Source organism: Pararge aegeria, chromosome 3, assembly GCF_905163445.1.
Source record: "Pararge aegeria chromosome 3, ilParAegt1.1, whole genome shotgun sequence".
Lineage (NCBI taxonomy): Eukaryota > Metazoa > Arthropoda > Insecta > Lepidoptera > Nymphalidae > Pararge > Pararge aegeria.
This window is the reverse complement of record NC_053182.1, coordinates 15,310,455-15,333,511: the sequence shown is the minus strand read 5'-3', so window position 1 is coordinate 15,333,511 and position 23,057 is coordinate 15,310,455. Positions and strand designations below refer to the sequence as shown.

The window sequence follows — 23,057 nt, the reverse complement described above, 5'->3', positions numbered from 1 at the left end:
AAGGGCGACCTTTTTAATTAATAAGAGAGTGATGCCACAAGGATAGTTATATTTTCTTGTTAACAACTGAATCAACACCTTTTCTTTGAATGACTTATTTAACACTTCGATTCTGATGGTGTATGTACGACTGGAAACAAAATTGTATTAATACTGTATAAACAATAGAAAGAAAAGTCGTATTTATATGTACAGTTCAGCTTTAGATTCTATTGAATCGTCCGCTTCATCTTTGTCAAGTAAATGACCTTCCTTTATTTTATTACAAAACAAATTCTCCCTAACACACGCTTTCTTTATATACTCCATTTCAGCTGTATTTAGATTTCCCGGCAAAGTCAATTTACAAAGATTGTCATCTTCTTTGAAATTCTTTATTAAGTTATCCACTTCAGTCTTGAAATTATCAGTAATCAAGTTGGGCATAGAGTCTTTAAATCTGTTTTCGACAAGTCTAGTTCGATTGCACGATTCTCTTAATCGATTGATTAATGCCATTTCCTGTTGCATTTCTTCATGTCTGTCTGGGCGTAGTTCTAAAGCTTTTTCTAGTTTTCTTTGAGCTTCATCAAACTGGGCAATCATTCTAAGAGCTTTGGCATTTTGAAAGAGAGCTTTTGCATTATTCCATAGACTTCTTATCCTATTCAGCTCGTTACATGCTATACATGCTTTCAAAGGTTGTTTTGTAGCATTGTAGCATATTGCTAAATTGATATATAACTTTCTTAATTGTTTCACTTGTAAATTTTCTTCATTCTCGTCAGCTAATCTACATTTATGAAGCATATTAACACCTTTTTTAAATAATTGTATTGCTGAGGGATAATTTTTTATTTTATGCAAGGTGACGCCGGAACTGTATAACAATTGTACTTGATGGTGAACTCTCTTAAATGTGTTAGGTTCTGCAAAATCTATTTCCCTGAAATCATATAAGACAGCTGTAGAAGAATAATGTATAAAATATACAGTTGTCTACAATCAAAGTCAATGAATGAAAACAAAACATTACATTACCACTGTTCACTAAGACCTATGAGCCTGATATATAATTAAAATTATAATAAAGGTAATTCTAATTGGATGGTTGTCATACGTAAAAAAAAAATCTTTAAAAAAACTAGTCACTTTATACACTCATATGCAAAAGCGGTGCTAGCTGGGGATAGTAGTTGTAGAGAAGTTAACCCATCAAAGAGCAGCGAGTATTGTGTACTTCACTTCTTTGCTCATATCCCTTCATTTTGTACTTGGGATTGTGTGGATTGTTAAATTAAAAAGTTAAGTACTTTAATATTATTGTACTTACACAGTGTCTCTCTTGCTGTTAAATAGCATAATTAACTATGCCATACAGTGACACGTTCAGTTGAAACTGTTGTAAATCCTCTGAATGAAATTTAGCACGGCTTGCTTCATATTGATACATTTTAATAATGAATCTGGATCCTTGATGGACTAGATCATGTATCCCGGAAATGCATGCAATCCAAACGTTTGCGCATTATTTTTTTTTATATCTTTGAATGACTAAGCATTGCTGCTATCTTGATAAAATTTGGCAAATAAATATTTTGTATGGAATTCTTAAAACCTAAATTAATGTAGAATCACTTGCGGGCAGCAGCTAATAGGTACTTATACGTTCTTTGTTTTACAACTTAGTTCAAATTTAAAGTATTAAAATTCATCTTACCCATCTTTAGGTGTAATAATGCTTTTAGTTAACTGTACATAAAATAAACAATCTGCTTTTGGTTTTATCCGAGGTGGGACCCCCATTTCTCCATACATAACTTGAAATGATAAGAGAAATACTGCCATTTCACCTACTAACATAGACTCTATAGCCATTTGAATGCCAGGTAATAAGCCATTTTCATTTAAATTTGCAACCTGGAAACATAAAACGATTTCTTGTTACAATATAAGAATGCAGCCTTGATGCATAAATTCTTCCATTAAGTAACTACATGGACATATACAGACTGTCAAGAGATGTAAACACCATTGCATCAATCTTAAATCTGCCCTGAACCATCCATCCATCCATGCCCTTAATGCATCCATCTAGGTAAACACATTACATACCCTGAGAAAGCTAAACAACCACCAACCCAGCCAAAAAAGTGCTGCGGTTTTGGTAGGGGACCGTATAGATAGTGGCAACCACAATAATTATAGATCGGCAACGATCGACGTAACACTGCGACTTGGTGTCCTGCACTGCCCCAAGAAGCAGGAAGAATTACATCGTCGTTTAGAAAAGGGGTAGTTATTAAGACGCCACTTTTATAATTCGCGAGTGTTTGGGACAGTGCTAATGCGCTGATTGAAACATTAGCCAAACAGTTAGGGTAAAAAGACATCATTTAATTAATCAAAAACCCCATAAGCATCTGAAATCTTTAGAACTTACTTTAAATTTGTCAAGTGTTTATAAACAACACTAAATTTCAGTCAGACAACATAGCTTTGTCTTATTTTAACCATTTCTTCAGTATAGTAAGTAAAGTCAAACTACAATATATATTTCTATTAATTGAAGGCCTTTATTTAATGTATATATAATATAAAATTATATATACATAAATAATTATACCCATAACACAAGCTACGCTTACTTTGGGGCTAGGTGGCGAGGTGTGTATTGTTGTAGTATATTTATTTATTATAATATAAATCCTAAAATGCAATGCATACTACTGTCACCTGCTACAAAGTGCTGCCATAGGGTAGAGGATAATAATTGATGAATAGATCACCATACTAGATCCCTTAATGTCCCACTGCTTGACCACAGGCCTTGTCCTGCATAGGAGAGCATAAAATAATTGATTAATTAATAACACACTATATGATATATTCCTATTAACTATGATTATAATAGCATATATAACTTTTCTTAGTTCTTACCATTGGTTTGCCAGATTCTGTGTAGTAAAAAGGTTCAGGTTCACTTTCCCAAAATCCTGCAAAACAAACGGAAACTGTGCATCCCTTATTCAATGGCAACCCTCCACCTTCCTCTAGAATCTTCTTCTTAACAAGCCCATTGTCATCAACTGGCTTCAGTAGTTTGGCAAATTCATCAAAACACTGCACTGGTTCTCCAATATACTCTGCCTTGTTTTGCTTACTACATGAGTAACTATTGTCTAATTCTATATGATAGTCATCTTCGTAATCCCCATTAATATGTAATATTGAGCCAGTTGTGCATAACTGTCTGTAAATGAAAAATGAATACAATGTAAATACATGTGATGGGTAATCAATTCTCTCCATTAACCTTGCAATATGAAAAATGTTCTGAAATTGGTGCACAGACCTAGTCTGCCTTTGCCGCTCTTACAAATTTACAGGTAGTTGCAATAGCTAGAGTCTAATTCAATGTGCTCAGAACTTCCACTTGAGCAAGTTAAAGTTAGAAGTTAATAAGAAGGTACATAAGGGGCAGGTTATTTAACTTTTAAAACCTGTCTAATCCCATCATCTGCATTTTCACATAAACCTATGTACTTATATCAGTGGTATCAGAAATGTTTGCAAACTACCTTTGTTACCCAACATATATTTTATTTATTACATAGGCATCCATTTTTTTTCAATTACAGAACCAGTGGGATTGTAGCGAAGATCTCTCTGGCAATAGTGCCTTTTGAAAGCCTTCATAGAAAGTGAAATTGTAATACTTTTACTACATGCCTGTGATTCAGTAACCTAGCTATTCATCTTAAAGCAAAAATGCACTAAATATATGTTAAAACTTTTTATTTCCCTATTTTCAGTCCAGTAGACATGAAAAAATAATTGTAATGATGAGTTTATCATCATCTTCCCAAAGCTGGGAACTCACAGGAGAGAGGTATTAAGAGCTAAGACCCTACACCCTTATCCAATACGGACTGGTTGGCTACAAGTTGGTACAAAAGGTAATTTAACAGAAATACCCAATTTCCCTGTCTTGTTACTTTTTAGATCAACATCAAAATATCAGAAACAGAAATTTCAAATTTAAGAAAAACTTTGATTAAAAATTATCATATTACAAACCCCAGATCCAAGCCAGTTTCTAATGCAACCTTAGGTTCACTGTAGCTCATTATTAAAAGCCTTGCTAGCTTTTTCCTGTGACTAATACGTTTATGGGCACCTTATTTTATGAACGTACTTATTTTCTTATCATACGGATGAGAGAAATTCAATTAGAACTATTTCTTGAATATCAATCTTTGTTGTCGCCTTGTGAAATTATGATTTTTATTTCCCGAGTACTCGTGGAGAATTATAGTCCACAGGAATTGAGAAATGAGCACACAGGTTTTTTTTTGTAGTTCATGAATTTAAGAAGGACGGTTTGTCCCTAAGAACAATTATTTAAAGTTCACACGTTGAAACTGCTAGGTATTCCGCATTCCGTACAGAATCTATCAAACTTTACGGAAATGTCGGAAGACAACTAACTTATAATCAATAATCTGTGACTATTGATTTTAAGTTAGTTGTCTAATTTTTTCTTTTATTATATGGAGGATAGAGGTAAGGAGAGTCATCTGTGTATGATTTTGTACAACGTAAGTTGTTGAAATTCTCAATAATTAACTACTTTAGTCGATAATGACATTAAATTTTTTAACTCGGCATACTTCAATTCATCTACGATTGCTACATTCATACCATATCCTGTGCATCTACATGCTAAAGAGCAACTACTGAGTTTCTTGCCGGCTCTTCTCGGTAGAAACTGCTTTCCGAACCGGTGGTAGAGTCACACAAACATGCATACTTGACGTTTCAAAAGTGCTTATAAAGTAGGCCTACTTGAAATAAATGAATTTGAATTTGAATTTGAATTTGAATTTGAATTTGAATTTAATTTGCATCCACCAGCGCCATTGTGGGGGATTTTTGAACTTTTCTCCCATATAAGATGACTCTCCTTACCTCTACCCTCCATATTTTATTAGGTACTATTTGACAGGTTTTTAGGGTTTTTTTTTATCAATATAATAATAATTGTATCAAAAAACAAAAGAATACTGCTACCTATCCACTGACCTCTAGAGTACTATAGTATAGTAGAGGCAAGTGGATCTATTTAATGTTTCTACCCTAGTATAAATGTTCCTTAGACGGAATATAAAAAAAAAAAATGGAATATAATAGTTTGAAATTGTACCAAATATAAATTATTATTTATTAAAAGCCAGGCAGGTTTTTACAATTTTAGATGAAATAAAGATAATATATATTTAAAATATGTTTGGTCTAAGCGTGTTTTGTGTTTTAAAGTCGAATATGATTTCGTCATTGTTCTTTTGAATAGATGCTTATTGAGAGTTTGGCCTAAAGCCTCGACACTATACCGAAGATATTCCTGACATCAGCCTATACGAGATTAAAGTGGCTCACAAACAGCTCGAGAACGGCAGGGCGCCAGGTGATGATGAAATAACGGCAGTGGTTCTGAATTGGAATAGACTAATCATAAATATTAACGGCGACTAGGTAGGTCCATAACTCAACTGCGGTTTACCGATGATGCGATCGTAATAGCAAAGACACGGGGAGACTTTAAAATTAAATATGATGTCCTATGCTCATGTTCCGCTTCAACCAATCATCTTTGTGCGTATCATATGAGGCGTAAATAAAGGTAATAAAATGTCCAAAAAAGTTTTTTATTGACAAACCATTGAGAACAACAATAACTTAAATTTTTCTTCACAACCCTTGGATCACTGAGATCGTTTTTGTTTCATCGCCTGACGCAATACAGCAATATATGATGATATTAGGTCATCCATTTTATATCCCAATGAAGTCTCGCAAAGGATCTTGGTCCCACGGAGGAAGCTTCCCATCGTCATATGGAAAAATGTATTACCCGAAGACCAATTGGATATTTCAGAGAAAGGATAAGTCACTAACAAGTCCTAAAAAAAGCATATAAAATGTTAGGACATCTGTATCTGTATATTTAAGAAATAAACCCAAAGCAAACCCTTAAAAAAACTTACACGACTTTGCGGATGAATCACGCTAACTCCATTTTTATTAATGCCAATTACAACCATTTCTGGATACGAAGGATCAGAAGTCTGTTTTACTTCAAAAAAGGCAGTACCAAATGTTGGAAGTTGGTATATTCGTTTAAGAAATTGGTCCTTTGCCTCTTCTTCAGTCATTGGCCCATGTTTTAAATACGCTGAAGCAATTGCCGACTTCCAATTTGAATTTGACTGAATTCTTATCATATCCGATGGTATAAACTCTTCTAACATCTGTGTAATTTGCGGCAGTAGGGACTGGTCATTACCATATCTAGCTCTATAAACAAGTGCGGCTAATTCACATAAATCATGCTTGGAAGTTTTGTGATAACCACGCAAATATTTTGGCAATTCCTGCGGAAAGTAAAATATTTGATCTGCGTTCTTATCCTTTCCAGGAAAAGTGTTGATCCAGAGCTTTTTCATGAAAAATATTTGGTAGCTCATTTGTAATTGACTGCCAGCTGAAATTAACAATTATAAATTTATTTTGAAGTACCTACTTGTGCGCAAGTGAAAATACGAATTACATCGTTAATATGTAAATACCTGATCGCACTGGACGAGTCTGCTTCATCCATTCCACGAGTTCATGGATGAAGTCAAAGAAATAATAACTTTCAGGGACAGAAAAGACTTTGTCTACAATCTTCACAAAAAGGCTAAACCCATCACTATTTTTTAAGTTAAGGCGTCCCGTTATCTGTTCACACAGTTCCCTCGCTTTTGTGGATGAATCGACTTCAAACGCTTCGTCAGTATCATCAGGAAAGTAAACTTTGTGATATATCTGCATACTTCTATGTTGGATCGCTTCAACTTCGACCATATATGGTGCATACATTCTAGAACCACCTCTTTGTATTTTAAATAACCGTTTCAAGCAATCTTTGGCTATGGGATGGGGCCTAGTCTTTAAAAACTCTACAACTTCTTTAACCAAAACTGGACCGCAAGCAAAAACACCAGTAGCAAGCCACATTAATTCCCACCCCCTTTCTTCACTCAATTGTATTCTGTTGTTTGTTAATTGCTTTATAATCTGGCAATAAATCTCATCGCGTAAACTAGGTTCTGATAAAGCTGATCTAAAAACCTCATCAGTAAATTCAGTAACAGATCTTGCCTTCGGGCTTGGCATATCACCCATATACCTAAGAATAGCAAAGAATGATGCTATCGCAGCTTTGGATAATTTTTCGTCATTAACAATTTTTTTAAGCAGCGGTTGTCTCATGGGTTCACGAGTATGTGCCCAAAGATCTCCACTAACAGTTCTTTTTGCAGTAGTTAGCGTTGATTGTTTGGTTATAGTGGAATTAATATCGTAATTTTCTCTAAAATGATCCTTTGCATATTTTTCTAAAGTATGCATTCGCTTCCTTTGTATAGTGTTGTACTTTGATTTAATTTTTTCGGTATTATTTATATTTCCCTTTTTAAATACTTCTAATATTGTTGCAGGAGGCATAGACAATGTTGGTAAAATATACACTTGCTCAGTTGGAAATAGACCTTCTTCCTTATTGCATTCTCCGTAACCCCATGTTGCATTCATAAGTGTTTCTCCTGTAGTATCTTGTAAGAGAGTAATAAGATCGCCTTTTTTGTATTGCAAAAATGAGGCTGCTTCACTGAAACCCTGTGATTCACTTTGAGATATAACATAAATCGAACGTCTTTTCAAACCATCCATGAGATATATGATAATTGAGCTCATCTCACTTGCATCCACACTTTGGAATACAAATTCTTCTTGCTGTATTGTTCTAAGAGTTACTCTTCCGACATTGTCGTAATCCTTTTCATCATCGTAGGCAACGTAAGTGACCTCGGGATACGAAATCTCGAGAAGTATATGTTCCGACTGATCAACGATATAAATTCCAGTCCAATTCACTGCAATAATAACAAGATCTTTATTTATTGTCTCTCCTTTCAGCTTAATGGCTTCAAAGAATCTCGAGAACATCATCGGCCATTTTAATTTTGCAAATATAACTATATCTTCCTTGCACCGTAAAGGGTCTACTGAAGTCTGTATACTAGTAGATGTTTCAAATGCTTTAGTAACAAGATGCTCCCATTTTGTCAAAGCTACATCGTTGGACTGGATAAATTGATTTGGTATATAATTAACAATAACTTTCCTTAGTATGTTAGGGTCTATACTCGGTCCATATTCAATATAATGTTGTTGTGCTGCTATGATCGCCAAATCTTTTTCAGAGTTACACCTATATTCTCCAAACTTTACTCCTTTGACTACTTGGTGATATATCAAATTTGTAGCCACGGGATCCTCGACTGGATTATGCCAAGGTGAAAAAACTTCTTTTCTGTAAAATAATCTCCAAGGAGCATGTTTTTCAGACGTTCCTTGTTCTTTAGCAAATTGCTCACATTGAGAAACTGCGTCCATTATGTGTTCTCCTTCACTTCCCAATGAAAGCACTTTATCATATAAAGTTATATATAACGAAAATCCGAACGAGTCTGTCAATCCAATATTATCTGCTATTTGTTGACAAACCTCTTCCGCTGTAGTAGCTGAATCGGACTGAATTGTTTTCATTGATTCATCCATTAGAGTCACGGTTAGTAAAATTGGTTTCCTTGTCTTAGTAGCTTGCAATTCTAACCAGCTAGGTGGTTGAGTTCGAGGACCAATTTTGAATGTTCTTACAAGTCTTGCTTCGCAATATGGTGCATATCCAGGTGGTCCTTCACGAATAAATGACCGCAAATATTTAATAAATCTTTCAGAAGGTGGGAAACAGCCAACACATAAAGAAAATAATATCCATCCTCGAGCATAGGATGCTTTAGAAGGATTATTGGTGAGTTGTTTACATAATTGTGCAAAAATTTCATCCCTGCAATTAAAAACAATATGATAGAAGTTATGAAATTATATCTTCTTTTGTAAATATTATAGTAACACTTACCGTAACTCTTTTCTGATAATTCCGTGACCGATAATAAAATGTAGTTTCTCTAAATTTGTACTCCGGCGGGAATTCAACCAAGTGCTGTACATTTCATTCGTCAATTCGTCGTTAATCAGATTTTTCATAAACTCATCATTTAATTTTGTTTGCCTTTTTAGAGTTCTCTGTATCATTTTACTGTTGCCTTGGTAATCTTTTGGAATCAAATCCTAATAATAAAAAGAAAATTTTCTGTATTCGAGAAAATAATTTATTTATTTAATATCTTATGTTACTTACTTCAAATTCTTTGCTCTTTTGAAAGGCACGTCCAACTGTATCATACAATTTGGTCATGACGGGTACATTGTCTGTTTTATCATCTGCATATTTAGGTTCTGCTATATCACCCATGAATCTCAATATTGTAATCCATATAGCTTGAGACGCTATTTTATCCATAGGTGATGGTAAATCCAGAAGCGAATGTTTCAAGGGCTTCCTTGAATATTGGCAGCTTATATTTCCCAAGAAATACGTCGCCGCAAACTTTTTAAAATTAAACTCATCAAATTGTTCATCCTCTGGTTCTTGAGGTAATTTTATAATAGTTGACAATTCTGGTTTCGTTGTTGCTGTCTAAAATACGAATACACATCTATAATTTATTTTAGTACATGGGCTTTATATCCTCTTTAGGTTAAGTTTAGCTTTAAAACAATTACCTGTCACCGTCGACTTATGTTTTTTTAAGTGATAGTAATATTTACCATAGAAAACTTACCATTCCAAATCCAGTTCCCCGCACTGTGCCAGCTGGAGTTGCAGTATCTTTTAAAAAACCAAAAACATCGTCAACGTATCTATCATCGATGATATTATTATTCTGCGAGTTATCAGAAACTATATCCTTAGCTATCCAAATCGATGACATAAGTTCCGAGTATTTCTTCTCGAATTCATTTTCAGCACTTTTAGGATCGCCTGAATAATTCGCCTTCTCTTTATGTAATAGTAACAATTTTGCTTTTATGACACTGCCCTTTTCTTGAACAAATTTTCTTACAAGATAGCCCCTACATTGTGCTTGAAAACATTTGAAAAACTTCTTTAAATTAATTAATGTTTTTCGCAGTTCTTTTGATTTAATGACTGCCTGTAAGCGTAGATATCCCCTTCTCATAATCAAGAATTTGTGTCTAAAGCCACGGGCTCTGAAATGCTTCTGAACAATGATGGCAGCGTGTTTTAATCGCAAATATCTTTTTCGGTATATAAACCTTCGTCCATTTGCTTGCACTTTGATAACTGCATTTATGAGAACCTTATGTCGTAATTCTTCTAATAAAGCGTCATGATGATCCTTAAGGAATACCTTCGTATGGCCCAATCGGTAATCTTGATCTGTAAGAACGTCGCTGCATATTTTTTTAGCTGCGTTCTTGCAATCAGCTTTCTCTGCGGGTGGTATGCCAGCGGTTACAAGGCGATAACGGTGCACAAACTCTGAATACGAATACCTTATGGGATAACCTGCCTGTCTTATCTTTGCAGTCTCCATTAATCCTGCATATCGGAGTTGGCGAATGCATAAAGCTCGGTCTAAAATCTAAAAAATATGGCTTTTAAAAAATATGTTCCTTTATCAGTTGTTAGTTTACTAGGGTTACTGATGTTGTGACCTTACTGATCAACGGAAAATAGGCGGTTATAACGGCTGGTCTCGTTCGAATTAGAGGAATTCATAAGTATATGTTTTCTTCACACTTGCTCGTAACATGGTTTTTATTACATCGATATAAGGCTCATAATCCAAAATATTAGACACATTTTAAATGGCTTTATGTTGCTTTACCTTGGTGCGCGAAAAAAGCAGAGCAGTAGATTTTACTCCGCCGGTAATAATCAAACGACTACGACGAGACGAGACTAACGAGGCACTAGCAACTCGTGCCTCGTTTCCAAACAAACCTACATGGTCAGTTATTTTCTGAGAACGTATTTAAAAGTTAAGCCTATTTTTTTCCTCGTTAGTGTGATGATAATCGTATTACGCAACACGTATGATACATTGATTAACACTCGGCCCTTCCTTATCGAGCTCGCTTACCGAACCTGTTGTAAAATATACAATTTCCTCAATTGTATATTTTACAACAGCAACTATAGCAAATAGCAACACATTTTTATCGACATAATTCCAACTCGTTAGTTCTTAAATATTTAATTCTGTATTTACTAGTCGATTGTGATTCCTGGTGCACTAGTCAGCCGTTATAAAAAAATACTTACACGTGGCTTTTTAATCTCGTTGGGTTTTATGCATCTAACAAAAAATGGATGACATCCATATAAAGTCTTCATAAGTGCTTCAAGCGAAGTCTTAAATTGATGACTTAGTGAGATCACTTTTCGACTTCCACTTTGCGGTGTTACGTTATCAATTGGAAACAAACTTTTTAAAAAGGAGTTATTGGAGTCCCATATCAACTCTTTAACATCTGCAGTCAACATGTCCCTGTTTTTATCTAAAAAACCTGAAATTCATTTCATTGTACTATAAATTCAACATAATCCATTCCGATATTATAAATGAGAAAATATGTCCTTTTTTGCTAACTATTTTCAACCAATTTCCCGATATTGTTGATATTTAGCACATATACCTACAACTTGTAACCGAATTACGAAATAATGTTGAAGGATGCATAAGTATATTTCATAAGGAATCACCCTGTAAAAATATGAAATCAAAAGAGGCATATTTATTTAAACGAATTCAACACATTCTAATTGTTTGACACTTGTGACAACCCTATTGAAGATAATAGACAGACACGCGCATTGTAGCTACGCTACTCGTACCTAATAAAGTGACAGGAGACACATGACTTTAATTTTGAAAGTGATAGGGCTGTATCTGATTTCTTTTAGATTTCACAGATAAGTCTTAGAGCAGTACCTACATAATGTTTCTCTAATGCCTGTGTGTTCCTCTAAATTTCGGTTTTCATTAAAAGTTGTATAGCGTAAATCCTAAAGATGGGAATAGGATATCCCGCGGGATTTTTATAAAACTTGGTATCCTTAATAAAGTTAGGCGGTACTTCACGCCAGGTCAACGCCTCGCACTGTACCAAGCTGAAGTGCGAACAAGCATGGAGTACTGTAGTCACCTGTGGGGTGGCTCTGCCAAGTACCAGCTTGAAACTTTAGATTCGGTAGATCGTCGCGCCAGGAGAATTATAGGCGACAATTCGTTAACACAGTCGAAACTACATAGTCTCCAGCACCGACGCAATGTTGCCTGTTTATCGGTTTTTTACCGGATATACTTCGGTGAGTGTGCTCAGGAACTTCACAATCTTGTTCCTCCCATAGTTCCTCCTTCCCCGTTTTACCACAGAACAGCGAGACACCGTGAGTGGTGGCATCCTTATGTGGTTCATCAACACGCACGAAACGTTTTTTATCCACGTTTCTGATACGTGCCGCTAAGATGTGGAACGCCCTCCCGGCAACTGTGTTTCCTGCCACGGATAATTTGAGTACCTTCAAGGATAGAGTGAATAGGCTTTTTCTAGGCAAGCGTGCTCCAACCTAGACCTCATCATTGCTTTTAACGGGCATGATTGTCGTCAAACGCTGGCCTATCGTTAATAAAAATAAAAAAAAATACTGTGATGACGTTGCATCTAGTTCAACATAAATGGGTAAACAATACCATACCTTTAACTTCATAAAACACATCTCCAGCGAAGTGTTTTACGCCAAATTTATGTTCATGCGTTGATTTCGGAGTAATGTAACAGATTTTATTGCTGTGGTTACTGTTCAGTTTAGAGAGCAACGTAAGATCCGTGCCTTTAGGAAATCTTGACTCTTCATCAATAAGCGAGAGCAAATTCATAGGTTTTTGACCCAATAGATCAAGATTTTCTTGGTTATCAGTATAGTTAATATTTGTCCAAGTTATCCCTTCCTTCTCGTACTGTTCTTGTTCAAGTTTGAAAATATGTTTCACGAAAAATTGTTGCAAGTTTTCATTAGCGTAATTAATGCACAGTTGTTCAAAACTATTCGACTCAAACTTCTCAAAACCAAAAATATCTAATATTCCAACTGATCCACTAGAAAGCTGTTGATCTTTATGCAGAGTTTTATTTATCATATCTACTACGTATTCGAAAATATGGCCATATATAGCTTTCACAAGCGCATCCCGACCCTCTATTGCTTGTGCCACTGAGAGAGTTGATACAATTTTATCACCATGAGCAATCAATGTTTTTCTGGTTAATGCTTCACAAAACCTGGCCTTATTGACACCCAAGAGAGACGCAATCCTATTTGCATTGATGGCATCTGCTACTTCAGAGGACTCAATATTACTTATGTTAAAAGACTTGAATTTCAAATTGCCTAAATGCAGTATCGCAGCAAGGAGGCCAAATAATTCCCAAACATCGCTGTCCGAAAAACTGAGAACTTTGAATGCAGACCTTATGTCAGAAAACTCGATGGCATCATTACGGCCATCACAAGTTAACATATTTCCCGAGTTTAGATACCCGTAGTCCGCAGGTTGTCCAAGTTCCAACTTCTTTTTTTCATCGGCAGACAGTCCTGTTACGAGTGAATAAAATATATGATAGTTTCTCTCTCCTTTATTCTGTCCCACGATTCGCGATTTCTCCAACAAATATTGATCAATGTTTCCACCTTCAATTACTCCTTTACTGCTGAAGTAGATATTTATGTATTTTCCGAATCGGGATGAATTATCATTTTTGACCGTTTTCGCGTTCCCGAACGCTTCTAAAATAGGATTTGTTTCCTGAATCTGTTGTTCGATCCACGAATGTTTACCACTTGCAGCTGCTAGATACTGCAGAAGCAATTTGGTACTTTCTGTCTTTCCGGCACCACTTTCACCGCTGCAGTAACAAACAAAATAAATAATAAACTTAGAACTTAGAAGCAATTGTCAAATTAGATTAGACTAGGACGTCTAATCTGTTTAAAATTTTCCGTAGGTTATCTTTATTTTGTTTTTTTTTCATTCCACTAGAAGTTAGTCTTCGACTGCAATCTCAAGTACTGGTATGTGTTTATGCAGTCAAAGATCGTAACAGGCTAACCTGTTAGAGATTTGGCAGTTGTATTAAATGCACACCCCTAATCGGTTTTACGCGAAATCGTTCCGGGACGCTAAATAGCTTAACGGCACGTCTTTGTCGGTAGAGTGATAACTAGTCACAACCAAAGCCTCTCACCAGACCAGACCAGAGAAAATTCAGAAATTATAAGTTCTCGAATGACCCTGCCGGGGATCGAACCCTGGATCTCCCACTGGATCTCCCACATTTTTTTTTAAGAATACACTTATTGATAAAATTAATTGCAATTGATAAATGGGCGATATAATTATTATGTCAAATGTACCTACCTTATTACGACACATTGATTCGATGATGTCTCTAATAATTCTCTGTATGATTCATTCCCAATGGCGAATATGTGTGGCGGTATATCTCTTATATTACTATCTTGATAAAAGTGTATTTGATCCATTGTGTATATTGGTAGTATCTCGTATGGGTTTATTGCTATTAACATCGTACCGGTATACGTCTGAAATTCAAAAGGATTCAAATATTTAACTGGGTAATTATAAATAAGTTAATCTGTGGCATCATAGATACTGATCGCCCTGAACATGGAAACAGGAAGTGTGCAGAATTAAATTTTTGAAGATTATTCTACCTATTATCATCCACATCCACCGCCGAAATGATGTAAATATGTTGAGTATAATTCACATGGCGCAAGTGTGGCAACGGATTAGCCACCCCGTTGCTTGAATTCGAGAGTCGCAATCTCTTTAGTCAAACATGCTTGGAAATTTGAGTATGATTTTGACAATATTCTTCCAACACGTTCGTCCATCAATGCCTCTTTTGCTGGCCGCTGCAGTAATGAAGGTAGTATATCACGAAAGCTAGTAAACTATAATCTAATATAACTGAATCTACAGAAGCGTTCAAAGCGAACTAAGTGTCATCATCGACCCATTACTGGCCCACTACAGCGGATACAAAAATTATATAATTAACGTCTCCACCTGCTAAAGGAGGGGAACATGGAAAAGGAGAAGTTTATCCCCGTTTATTATTACACATATATCATTTATATATTATATCCACTTGTGCGCCAGTGTGAGTTTATAAAGCCATGAGAGAAGATAAATTGTTAACCTTTCCCCGGCGAGATAATTGTCTCCTGCTCATGCTAGCCGTACAGGGCACGGGTCTCCTCTCACAATAAGAAGGGATTAAGGCCGTAGTCCACCATGCGACCCTTCGCCCTTGAAGCAAGTGATATTTGAATTGCTTAAGACGCACATAACTTAAAAAAGTTAGAGGCCAGCAGCGCATTCGAACTCGGACCTCCGGAAGTGAAGTCGAAGTCCTACCTAATGGACTATCACCTTTTGCTAAGTGTATTACGACCTAATACGCGTCACGAAAGTTGGTAACATTAGTCACTTCCATCCAACATAACGCATAGCCCATGCACTCTAGCATTACAAAGCGCAATAACTGCTCATTCTCTTAACATTCGTGAGTACATATTTGGCAGATCAAAATTAACGACACTTACGTATATCAGTTGCTGATTGTAACGAATATGCAGATTCCGCAGTATTGTATGTTCCTGAAGCTCACCAAGTGTTATCATGTCTTCGACACTCGTCAAGGAGGTCGAGTGTAATGGTTTGATGACATTAGTAACAGCTGTTATGAATACGTCGCCATTGTCGTCTCTGACCTGCAGTTTACCTCCAGAACTGTTGAGCACTTTTACAGCGATTGGTACATCGAATTCAGACTTTTTATCTGGATTAATCCAGACATAGTCCTGAAAAATAATTAGTAAGAAAATATACTTATACGTAACCTATGCCAATTATTTTAAATGCCTTTATTATCTTACTGAAAAAGTTAAGTTAAAATCGGTTCTTTGTCGTTTTTAAGAATTAGCCTAAATTACGTCAGACAGTGTTACGGCTGTTAAAGGTCGCATTAAAATAGATTCTGGCGTTCTGAAGATAAACTTAAACACACAGACATCAACATTATATCAACCCATTACCGGCGGACTACAAGGCAGATTGGTTGACTCCATACGCCTTTGAGAACATTATGGAAAACTCTCAGGCATGCAAACTTCCTATAAAAGTCAGAGAGTCAGAGAGATGCTTGCTGGGATTTCAACTCGGCTCTCCGAAAGTGAACCCAAAGTCCTAACCACTAAGGCTATCACCGCTACAGATGGATAAAAACATTAAAAAGTATATCTTTGGGTTATGTTATCGTACTGAAATCGAATATTTTCCCGTGGTCTGTTTGGTTTCTATGAGCATTTTTTTTTCTCCTTCTTCAGATTAAAAAATGAGAAAGCAATGCACAGTATAAGAATGTTACCGATATTTGTATCCGATCCGCCATTTTGAACTTTAGATGCACTTGTTCTTTGAGATTCTACTTAATATTAACTTTCCAAAACATCCCTGGCTTTACATCATCATACTAACGAAAAACGAAGACTGCCATACTTTTATCAATGTTCTAGATTATTTATCGCCATTACATAGATAATAAGTTATATAGATAATCTTATCATAAATATTCAAAGATAACATAACATGACCATTGGTATTTGTTTGGATCTATGTATAATAATAAAATTATATATTTGTGTGATTGGATTTCATCAATAAGTTGATTGTTTGTTAATTGATAAACAACAGATATTGTTTTATGCTACTTGCATTTAGCACTATACTTTTGTAAAGAAACTCCAATCTGTGAGCCTGAAATTTAGTCTAAAATGATCAAACTAATGTAAATTAGTAAATACAATTTATTAAAATAATTCAGCATTACAAACAACTTAAGCTAATGATGATTCTAAATTACTTTTTCTTTTCATCTTTTTCTTTCTTTTCTTTTGTTTTCTCATCTCCTTTCTTATCTTCTTTGTCATCTTTCTTCTCTTTTTTGTCCTTAGATTCATCTTTCTTTCCCTCTTCTGCATCTCTGTTAGTAATTTTGTTATTGATAAGATTATGCAAAGCTATAATAGATCTTACTAGGGCTGCTAAATAAACTACAAGGGACTGATCATTGGTTTTAATGTAAAGATTATCGGCAAAGTTGTCACTTGTAATATCTGGTAGAAGATTAAATATATCCTGCAGTTGATATATAATCTGATGGTTCATTGGCAAGGACCCCTGACCAACTTGAACTAGGTAATCTCGGATTTCACTTAATTGAGAGTGAAGACCCCTCAGACCCAGAAGCTGGTTTGTGACTCGTTGAGAGAGACTTCCAACAGTAGTATCTTTAATATCTCTTAAGAGATGTTCTACCCCAACTTCCTCTGCTTCTTCCGCACCTATTTCGCTAGGCACATGTTCAAAAGTCCTAGTGGTAGGGCTCCCGTCATCATGGACTTCTTCAACTGCCTGATATGCTTCTGTTGGCAACCCTAAGTCTTTCGGCTTAGCATCAATGATTACGAGGACAGAGTTTGGACAGTAACGCCTGATTAGCTCATTTATTGCAACATCATTTTGATGCAGTTTGGGTCCAGTGTGGTACCAGCCCACAACCTTCTCACGGGCATTTACTTTCTTGAACATACCATACATGTTTTCCAAATAATCGTGGTCCAGGAACCAGACAGATTTATCTTTGTCATCTTCATCAAAGGGAACTGTAAAATATAAATATTCTTTTAATATTATTGCCAACCTATTTTATTTTAACTAGATGATTGGTAGCTGTTAGGGATACTTTTAATGAAACTGTAAGCTGGGCAATATTCTTTACAAAGTTATTTAAAATGTTAGGCAGTCTACAATGACTTTGCACAAAACATATTCATCAGGGAATTTAACTTTAAACTTTACAGAGTTGGTTACAACACAAATGCCTTTATTAACTGTTTGAAATACTACTATACTATTATAGTCGTAAAAATATAATAGGCCCGTTTTGACATTTGTCATCGCGACGTAACTAGTTATGGAACCATAAGACTCTGTACTCGATACTCACGATAAATCAATTCAAGTTTGTATCAGTACTGGATTGATATTATTATGTATTGTAAAGTGTTCGTTCGTTCAAAGTATTCCTTTAACTTCACAACCAATACGCGTAACTGGCTGTTGATTATACGTCCACTTTTCAACATGTTGAAACAGAGTTAGTACTATATAAAAACAAACACAAAAATTGAGTCAAATCACTATGTTTAAATTAATGTCCAAAATAGAAGAGCCATAGTCAACGTAAAAGTAAACAATATATATCAATATTGTTTACTTAAACGAGCGCACAGTCAACTTTACAAGATGAGGAACGAAAAACTGCGCAGTGCGCGCGGGGACGCTTCAGTCATGTGCCGCTTGGTCAGATACATCAACTCAGACTCATTATTTAGAACCCATTTTGAGAACCAAGCTCATTCGTTGCAGTAAAATAACTACACAATATATCATTTCGATATTCAGTAAAAAAAATGGTTACAGCTCTAGTATACAAAAAAAAAAGACTGAGAACGTAACTGTTTTCGGAACGTTTCGCAACAATTTTAAATTGCATGCTACTATGAAGTAAGCGCAAAAAGAATACTCGCGATATATTCTTTCGTATTATTTAACTTCCCAAAAAAATTTACGTATTTTTTAAAACACTGTATGTAATTGATTTTTATTTTTTTGTTTCTTTCAGTTTCGTTCCAAGTTACATTCTATGGTCTTGCACAAATGTCAAAACGGGCCTATTACATTTTTACGACTATAAGACCCTATTATGATTCACTTCTATATTGTAATCAATAGTCTATAACAGTGCACAGCTGGACTAAAAGCTTTTTCCAATGAGTCTTTTCCTGTAATCACCATGCTGGGCAAATGGTAGGATACTGCTGCCAGTTCTGTTATTCCATTAGTTACCTCATATGACACCTACCAGAAGAGGTGGGATGCCTGGATGACAACTGTACTTTAATCTGACATCACAACATATCACTTCAGGATTGAAATCATAACATCATCAAATCATCAATCATCTAATTTTCTGAAGTATTCCAAACATTTGCAATGAATTGTTATGAGATGTGTTTGTATGTCCTGTACGCAGCAAAGGAGGAAAAATGAAGACGAACTTGTTTTTGTTTTTAAACACAACCTAGGTACCTAGGTAGAGGTCCCCAAGAAACTAGGTATGGGTTTTAAGAAATCGGGTTTTTTACTAACCTGCAAAACTGTTAGAGACATCTAGAACTCCCTTAGCCCTCCAGCAACCGAGAAGAACGCCAACAACACGCTTTTGATTACCAATTTTGCCCATTCGGTTAAAATGATCCACTACACTTAAAAGTACGAGTGGATGAACCACAACTTTGGTGGTGACTACTTCTTGACTAGGCATTTTAGTATGAATTCTTAAATCAGTACAAGAAGTTTTAAGTTAGAAGCTAAAACACGGTAATTAACTTTAAAGCTTAGTACATAGGTTCTTTATTTTCAAGAAATGACACACAAATTCGCGTTCATGTATGTATCTCAAAAGTGGAATTTGACAGTCATCATAAAAAAGTTATTTTACACTATGGGTAAAGTGGGTACAGATAACAACCAACTACTATAAATAAATAAAAATTGTGCTAAAATAAAACAGTCAGTGCTGCCCGCATTGGTACTTTTTGTCTGTTAATCATTGGGTTATTTCAACGTGTTTTTTCTTAGAAGAATATTACTTAGACACCAAAAACTTAAACAGCTAGCGTTTTTTTCTTTTCTAAACTGATCAAGAGAATGGTTATGTTTGTATCTGTTTTTGGCGTTAACTCAGGTTCATGTATTTTTTACCTACGCGGAATAAACACCGTCTTTTATAAAAACCCTGGAGGTTGACCTCAAATTTTCAGATTTATTATACTACACCCAGCGAACGAAAAAAGCATAGAAGAGGCGTTTCTAAGAAATTGTCTTTCGAAACTAGTACCAATTAGTCAATAAACGCACGCCCTTTAAAAGAAGAAACTTGAGTCGCAAAGTGCTCTTAATAGGTTCTTCTATTTGTCGTACGACACGGGACCAAGCGTGATTGGCCGGTAGTTACGTAGTGCCGCGGCTCCGCAGGACCAATCAGCAGTCTCTGGAATCGTTGGATGATTTTATGCAAAAAGGAAAGCAAAATAAATTAGATTAAAATAGCGTCATAATAAACGCCGATTTACTCCAAACTAAATGCACTCTATTAACAACATTCTATTATTATGAATGAGAAAGTGTGTCTGTTTGTTTGTTACCTATGTTCGGCTCAACCACTGCACCGATCTTGATGAAGGAAGGCCTTTATAGCTTGTACCCTGGAGATTATACACTTTTCATCAAACGTTGCCGCTTTTAAATTTACAAAACTGACTACAAACACTTTAAAAGTATAAAATAATTTTAGTTGGTACATGTTTGTACACGAATTCCGGCCAGTGTACCGCATCGGTTTCATTGTTTCTATTTAGGCCCGCCCGACTTCAACATACGTGTACAAGCTAAAATTATTTTATATTTTGATTCGAATTCATATTGAGCATTTTATAAATATAATCCAAAGAAGTTTGACCTATTTCACCTATATGCAACGGTACAGATAAACATTTGTAATTAATCATTGTAAAATATATCTATAACATTTCTTAAAATAATCTACCTTTTATTTACATAAACATTTATTAGATTATTTATAATACTTGTAGAAGAATAAAATTAAAAACCAAATTATTTAAAGCGCCATCTAGTGGCGGTAGTTTTGTAAAGGTTGAAGAGAAGGTTAACAAAGAATCATTGTTGACTATTGAGTAGAGTTAATTTAACAAGAGAAAATAATTTATCTAAATACCACAAAATACACTTAACACTATAAAAACAAAAAATAATTATCTCGACCATACCAAATTAAAAGCATCATCTCAGACTAAATTTTTAATACATACTTAAATATATAAATATATTTTTAAATACTTACAGTAAAACTAGGTGTAGCGACTTTTTTAATCATTCTGAATCCCTTCTTTGACAGATAAAAATCACCATCTCTAAAATGAATGGAACATATTCTCGAGCTTTTGCTAGGCATCCAATCATTTTCTTGTCTCTCTAACTGAACAGCTTTTACCCATTGTTCTTTTCGACAAGGGTTTTGTGGGAATCTAAATAACAAAAAAGAAAATCAAATAAGAAAATCATATTATTAGTCACTAATAATTTTGAAAAACGATATAATTACAAAAGTTAAAAAAAAAATACTATATTTTCAAAAAATAATTACATCTGAGCATTGTAAATTAAATGCAGTTAGTTTTGTATACCGCTATCCCATTAAAAGCAAAAATTAAAAGTATGTAATAAATACTATCTGAGTCGAAACAATTGTATTATAATTACTTAACTACATATTATGGCATAACACCATCCATAAGGATAATACGTTATTGTAATTATTTACATTTTAGTATAGTTATCGGTGTACTTACACGTGAAAAGTTATTCCACTATCCTTGTGGTGATTGATCCGTATGATTTCGACACCATTTCACAACACATGAAGGCATTTTGAATTATTAAAATATAGTTTTACGCAATTCGTTTAGCCGCCACTACGCACGAATGTCGCGAGTCAACTAGATTCGTTTGCGGTACAGTTTATAAGCCCCTCCCACCACGGGATAGTTTCCGTTACGCTATTTTTGAGTACGAGAAATGCTTCTATGCTTTTTTCGTTCTCTGACTACACCATATTTCTTGTTTAATTTCTAAATCTAGCAGTGAGTGTTATAAGTCTGTGGTCTATTGGTGTAGCCAAAGCGTTGTCAACGTGCTGTCAGTGTCAACTACAAACCACAAATCAACACAGATGTCAGATATTTTTATCCCCAGCTGACAACGTGCACTGTGCAGACTGCAGATTGCAGGATAAAATTGAGCTTGGAATTCGGATGTGTGGCTTATTTACTGGTTTGTGGCTGGCTCGAATTTAAAAATATTTGATTAAATCACATACAACAAAACTCTCAGTAATTTTTAAGAAGAAAATCAGAGTCATAGACCCTACAAACATATATAGTTAAAGCAGTAGTAGGGGCCATCAATTGAAGTATAGAAACCGACAAGTAGAATATACATAAGTTGAAAATCAGGACAATAATCTATAAAAGATATATATGTTAAAAATGGGTCACAAGACTCTCACATTCGTCACGGGAAATGTGAAAAAATTAGAAGAGGTAAGAGCTATATTGGGCCATGATTTCCCATTTGAAGTGGTAAATCATAAGTTAGATTTACCAGAGTTACAGGGTGAAATAGATGAGGTTTCAATAAAAAAATGTCAAGAAGCAGCCAGCAATTTAAGAAGGCCTGTATTTATTGAAGACACAAGTCTTTGTTTCAATGCGTTGAGTGGACTTCCCGGCCCATATATTAAATGGTTTTTGGACAAGATTAAACCTGAAGGCTTGCATAAGATGCTTACTGGGTGGGAGGATAAATCAGCAGAAGCAGTTTGTACCTTTGCATACTGTTCTGGTTTTGGTGATAGCTCAGAAGTGGTACTTTTCCAAGGTATCACTAAGGGCACAATTGTTTCTCCAAGGGGTAGCAGAGATTTTGGATGGGACTGCATTTTTCAACCTGAAGGCTATGATAAAACTTATGGTGAACTACCAAAAGAGGAGAAAAACAAAATATCTCATAGGTATAAAGCTTTAGATAAATTAAGGAATCATTTCTTAAAAAATGAACTTTAATATTTTTTCTATGAAATTGTGTGTAGTCTGGGTAGGGAGACAAAATAAAAATTGATTGCAAATTACAGAAAAACGTATAAATACAATGATCATCAAGATTCGCTATATTCATTATACAAGTCATACAATTTTTTTTTTCTGTGCCTACCCAACTCAAGATAATATTTAAAATAATAATTTG

The 23,057-nt window shown here is 35.0% G+C and overlaps 4 protein-coding genes across 4 annotated transcripts; 1 reads left to right on the top strand and 3 right to left on the bottom strand.

Annotated features, from left to right (window-relative positions):
- Positions 1-32: 32 nt before the first annotated feature.
- On the bottom strand, positions 33-4,482 carry LOC120637073 (inactive peptidyl-prolyl cis-trans isomerase shutdown-like). Its single transcript, XM_039908689.1, has 4 exons — positions 4,060-4,482; positions 2,920-3,232; positions 1,700-1,899; positions 33-925 (listed from the first exon to the last, which is right to left on the bottom strand). Exons 1-4 carry the CDS (start codon positions 4,107-4,109, stop codon positions 184-186), a joined length of 1,305 nt encoding a protein of 434 aa, XP_039764623.1. The 5' UTR covers positions 4,110-4,482; the 3' UTR covers positions 33-183.
- Positions 4,483-5,712: 1,230 nt separating this feature from the next.
- On the bottom strand, positions 5,713-16,789 carry LOC120637064 (myosin-VIIa-like). Its single transcript, XM_039908667.1, has 11 exons — positions 16,477-16,789; positions 15,653-15,910; positions 14,439-14,623; positions 12,719-13,926; positions 11,282-11,526; positions 9,774-10,598; positions 9,290-9,628; positions 9,008-9,219; positions 6,609-8,935; positions 6,027-6,523; positions 5,713-5,942 (listed from the first exon to the last, which is right to left on the bottom strand). Exons 1-11 carry the CDS (start codon positions 16,498-16,500, stop codon positions 5,745-5,747), a joined length of 6,318 nt encoding a protein of 2,105 aa, XP_039764601.1. The 5' UTR covers positions 16,501-16,789; the 3' UTR covers positions 5,713-5,744.
- Positions 16,790-16,897: 108 nt separating this feature from the next.
- Positions 16,898-19,662, bottom strand: LOC120637067 (26S proteasome non-ATPase regulatory subunit 7). The gene is made up of 2 exons (XM_039908670.1): positions 19,323-19,662; positions 16,898-17,773 (listed from the first exon to the last, which is right to left on the bottom strand). Exons 1-2 carry the CDS (start codon positions 19,495-19,497, stop codon positions 16,968-16,970), a joined length of 981 nt encoding a protein of 326 aa, XP_039764604.1. The 5' UTR covers positions 19,498-19,662; the 3' UTR covers positions 16,898-16,967.
- Positions 19,663-21,958: 2,296 nt separating this feature from the next.
- Positions 21,959-23,042, top strand: LOC120637068 (inosine triphosphate pyrophosphatase). Its single transcript, XM_039908671.1, has one exon. The coding sequence runs from the start codon at positions 22,292-22,294 to the stop codon at positions 22,874-22,876; it is 585 nt and encodes a 194-aa protein (XP_039764605.1). The 5' UTR covers positions 21,959-22,291; the 3' UTR covers positions 22,877-23,042.
- The last annotated feature ends 15 nt before the right edge of the window (positions 23,043-23,057 follow it).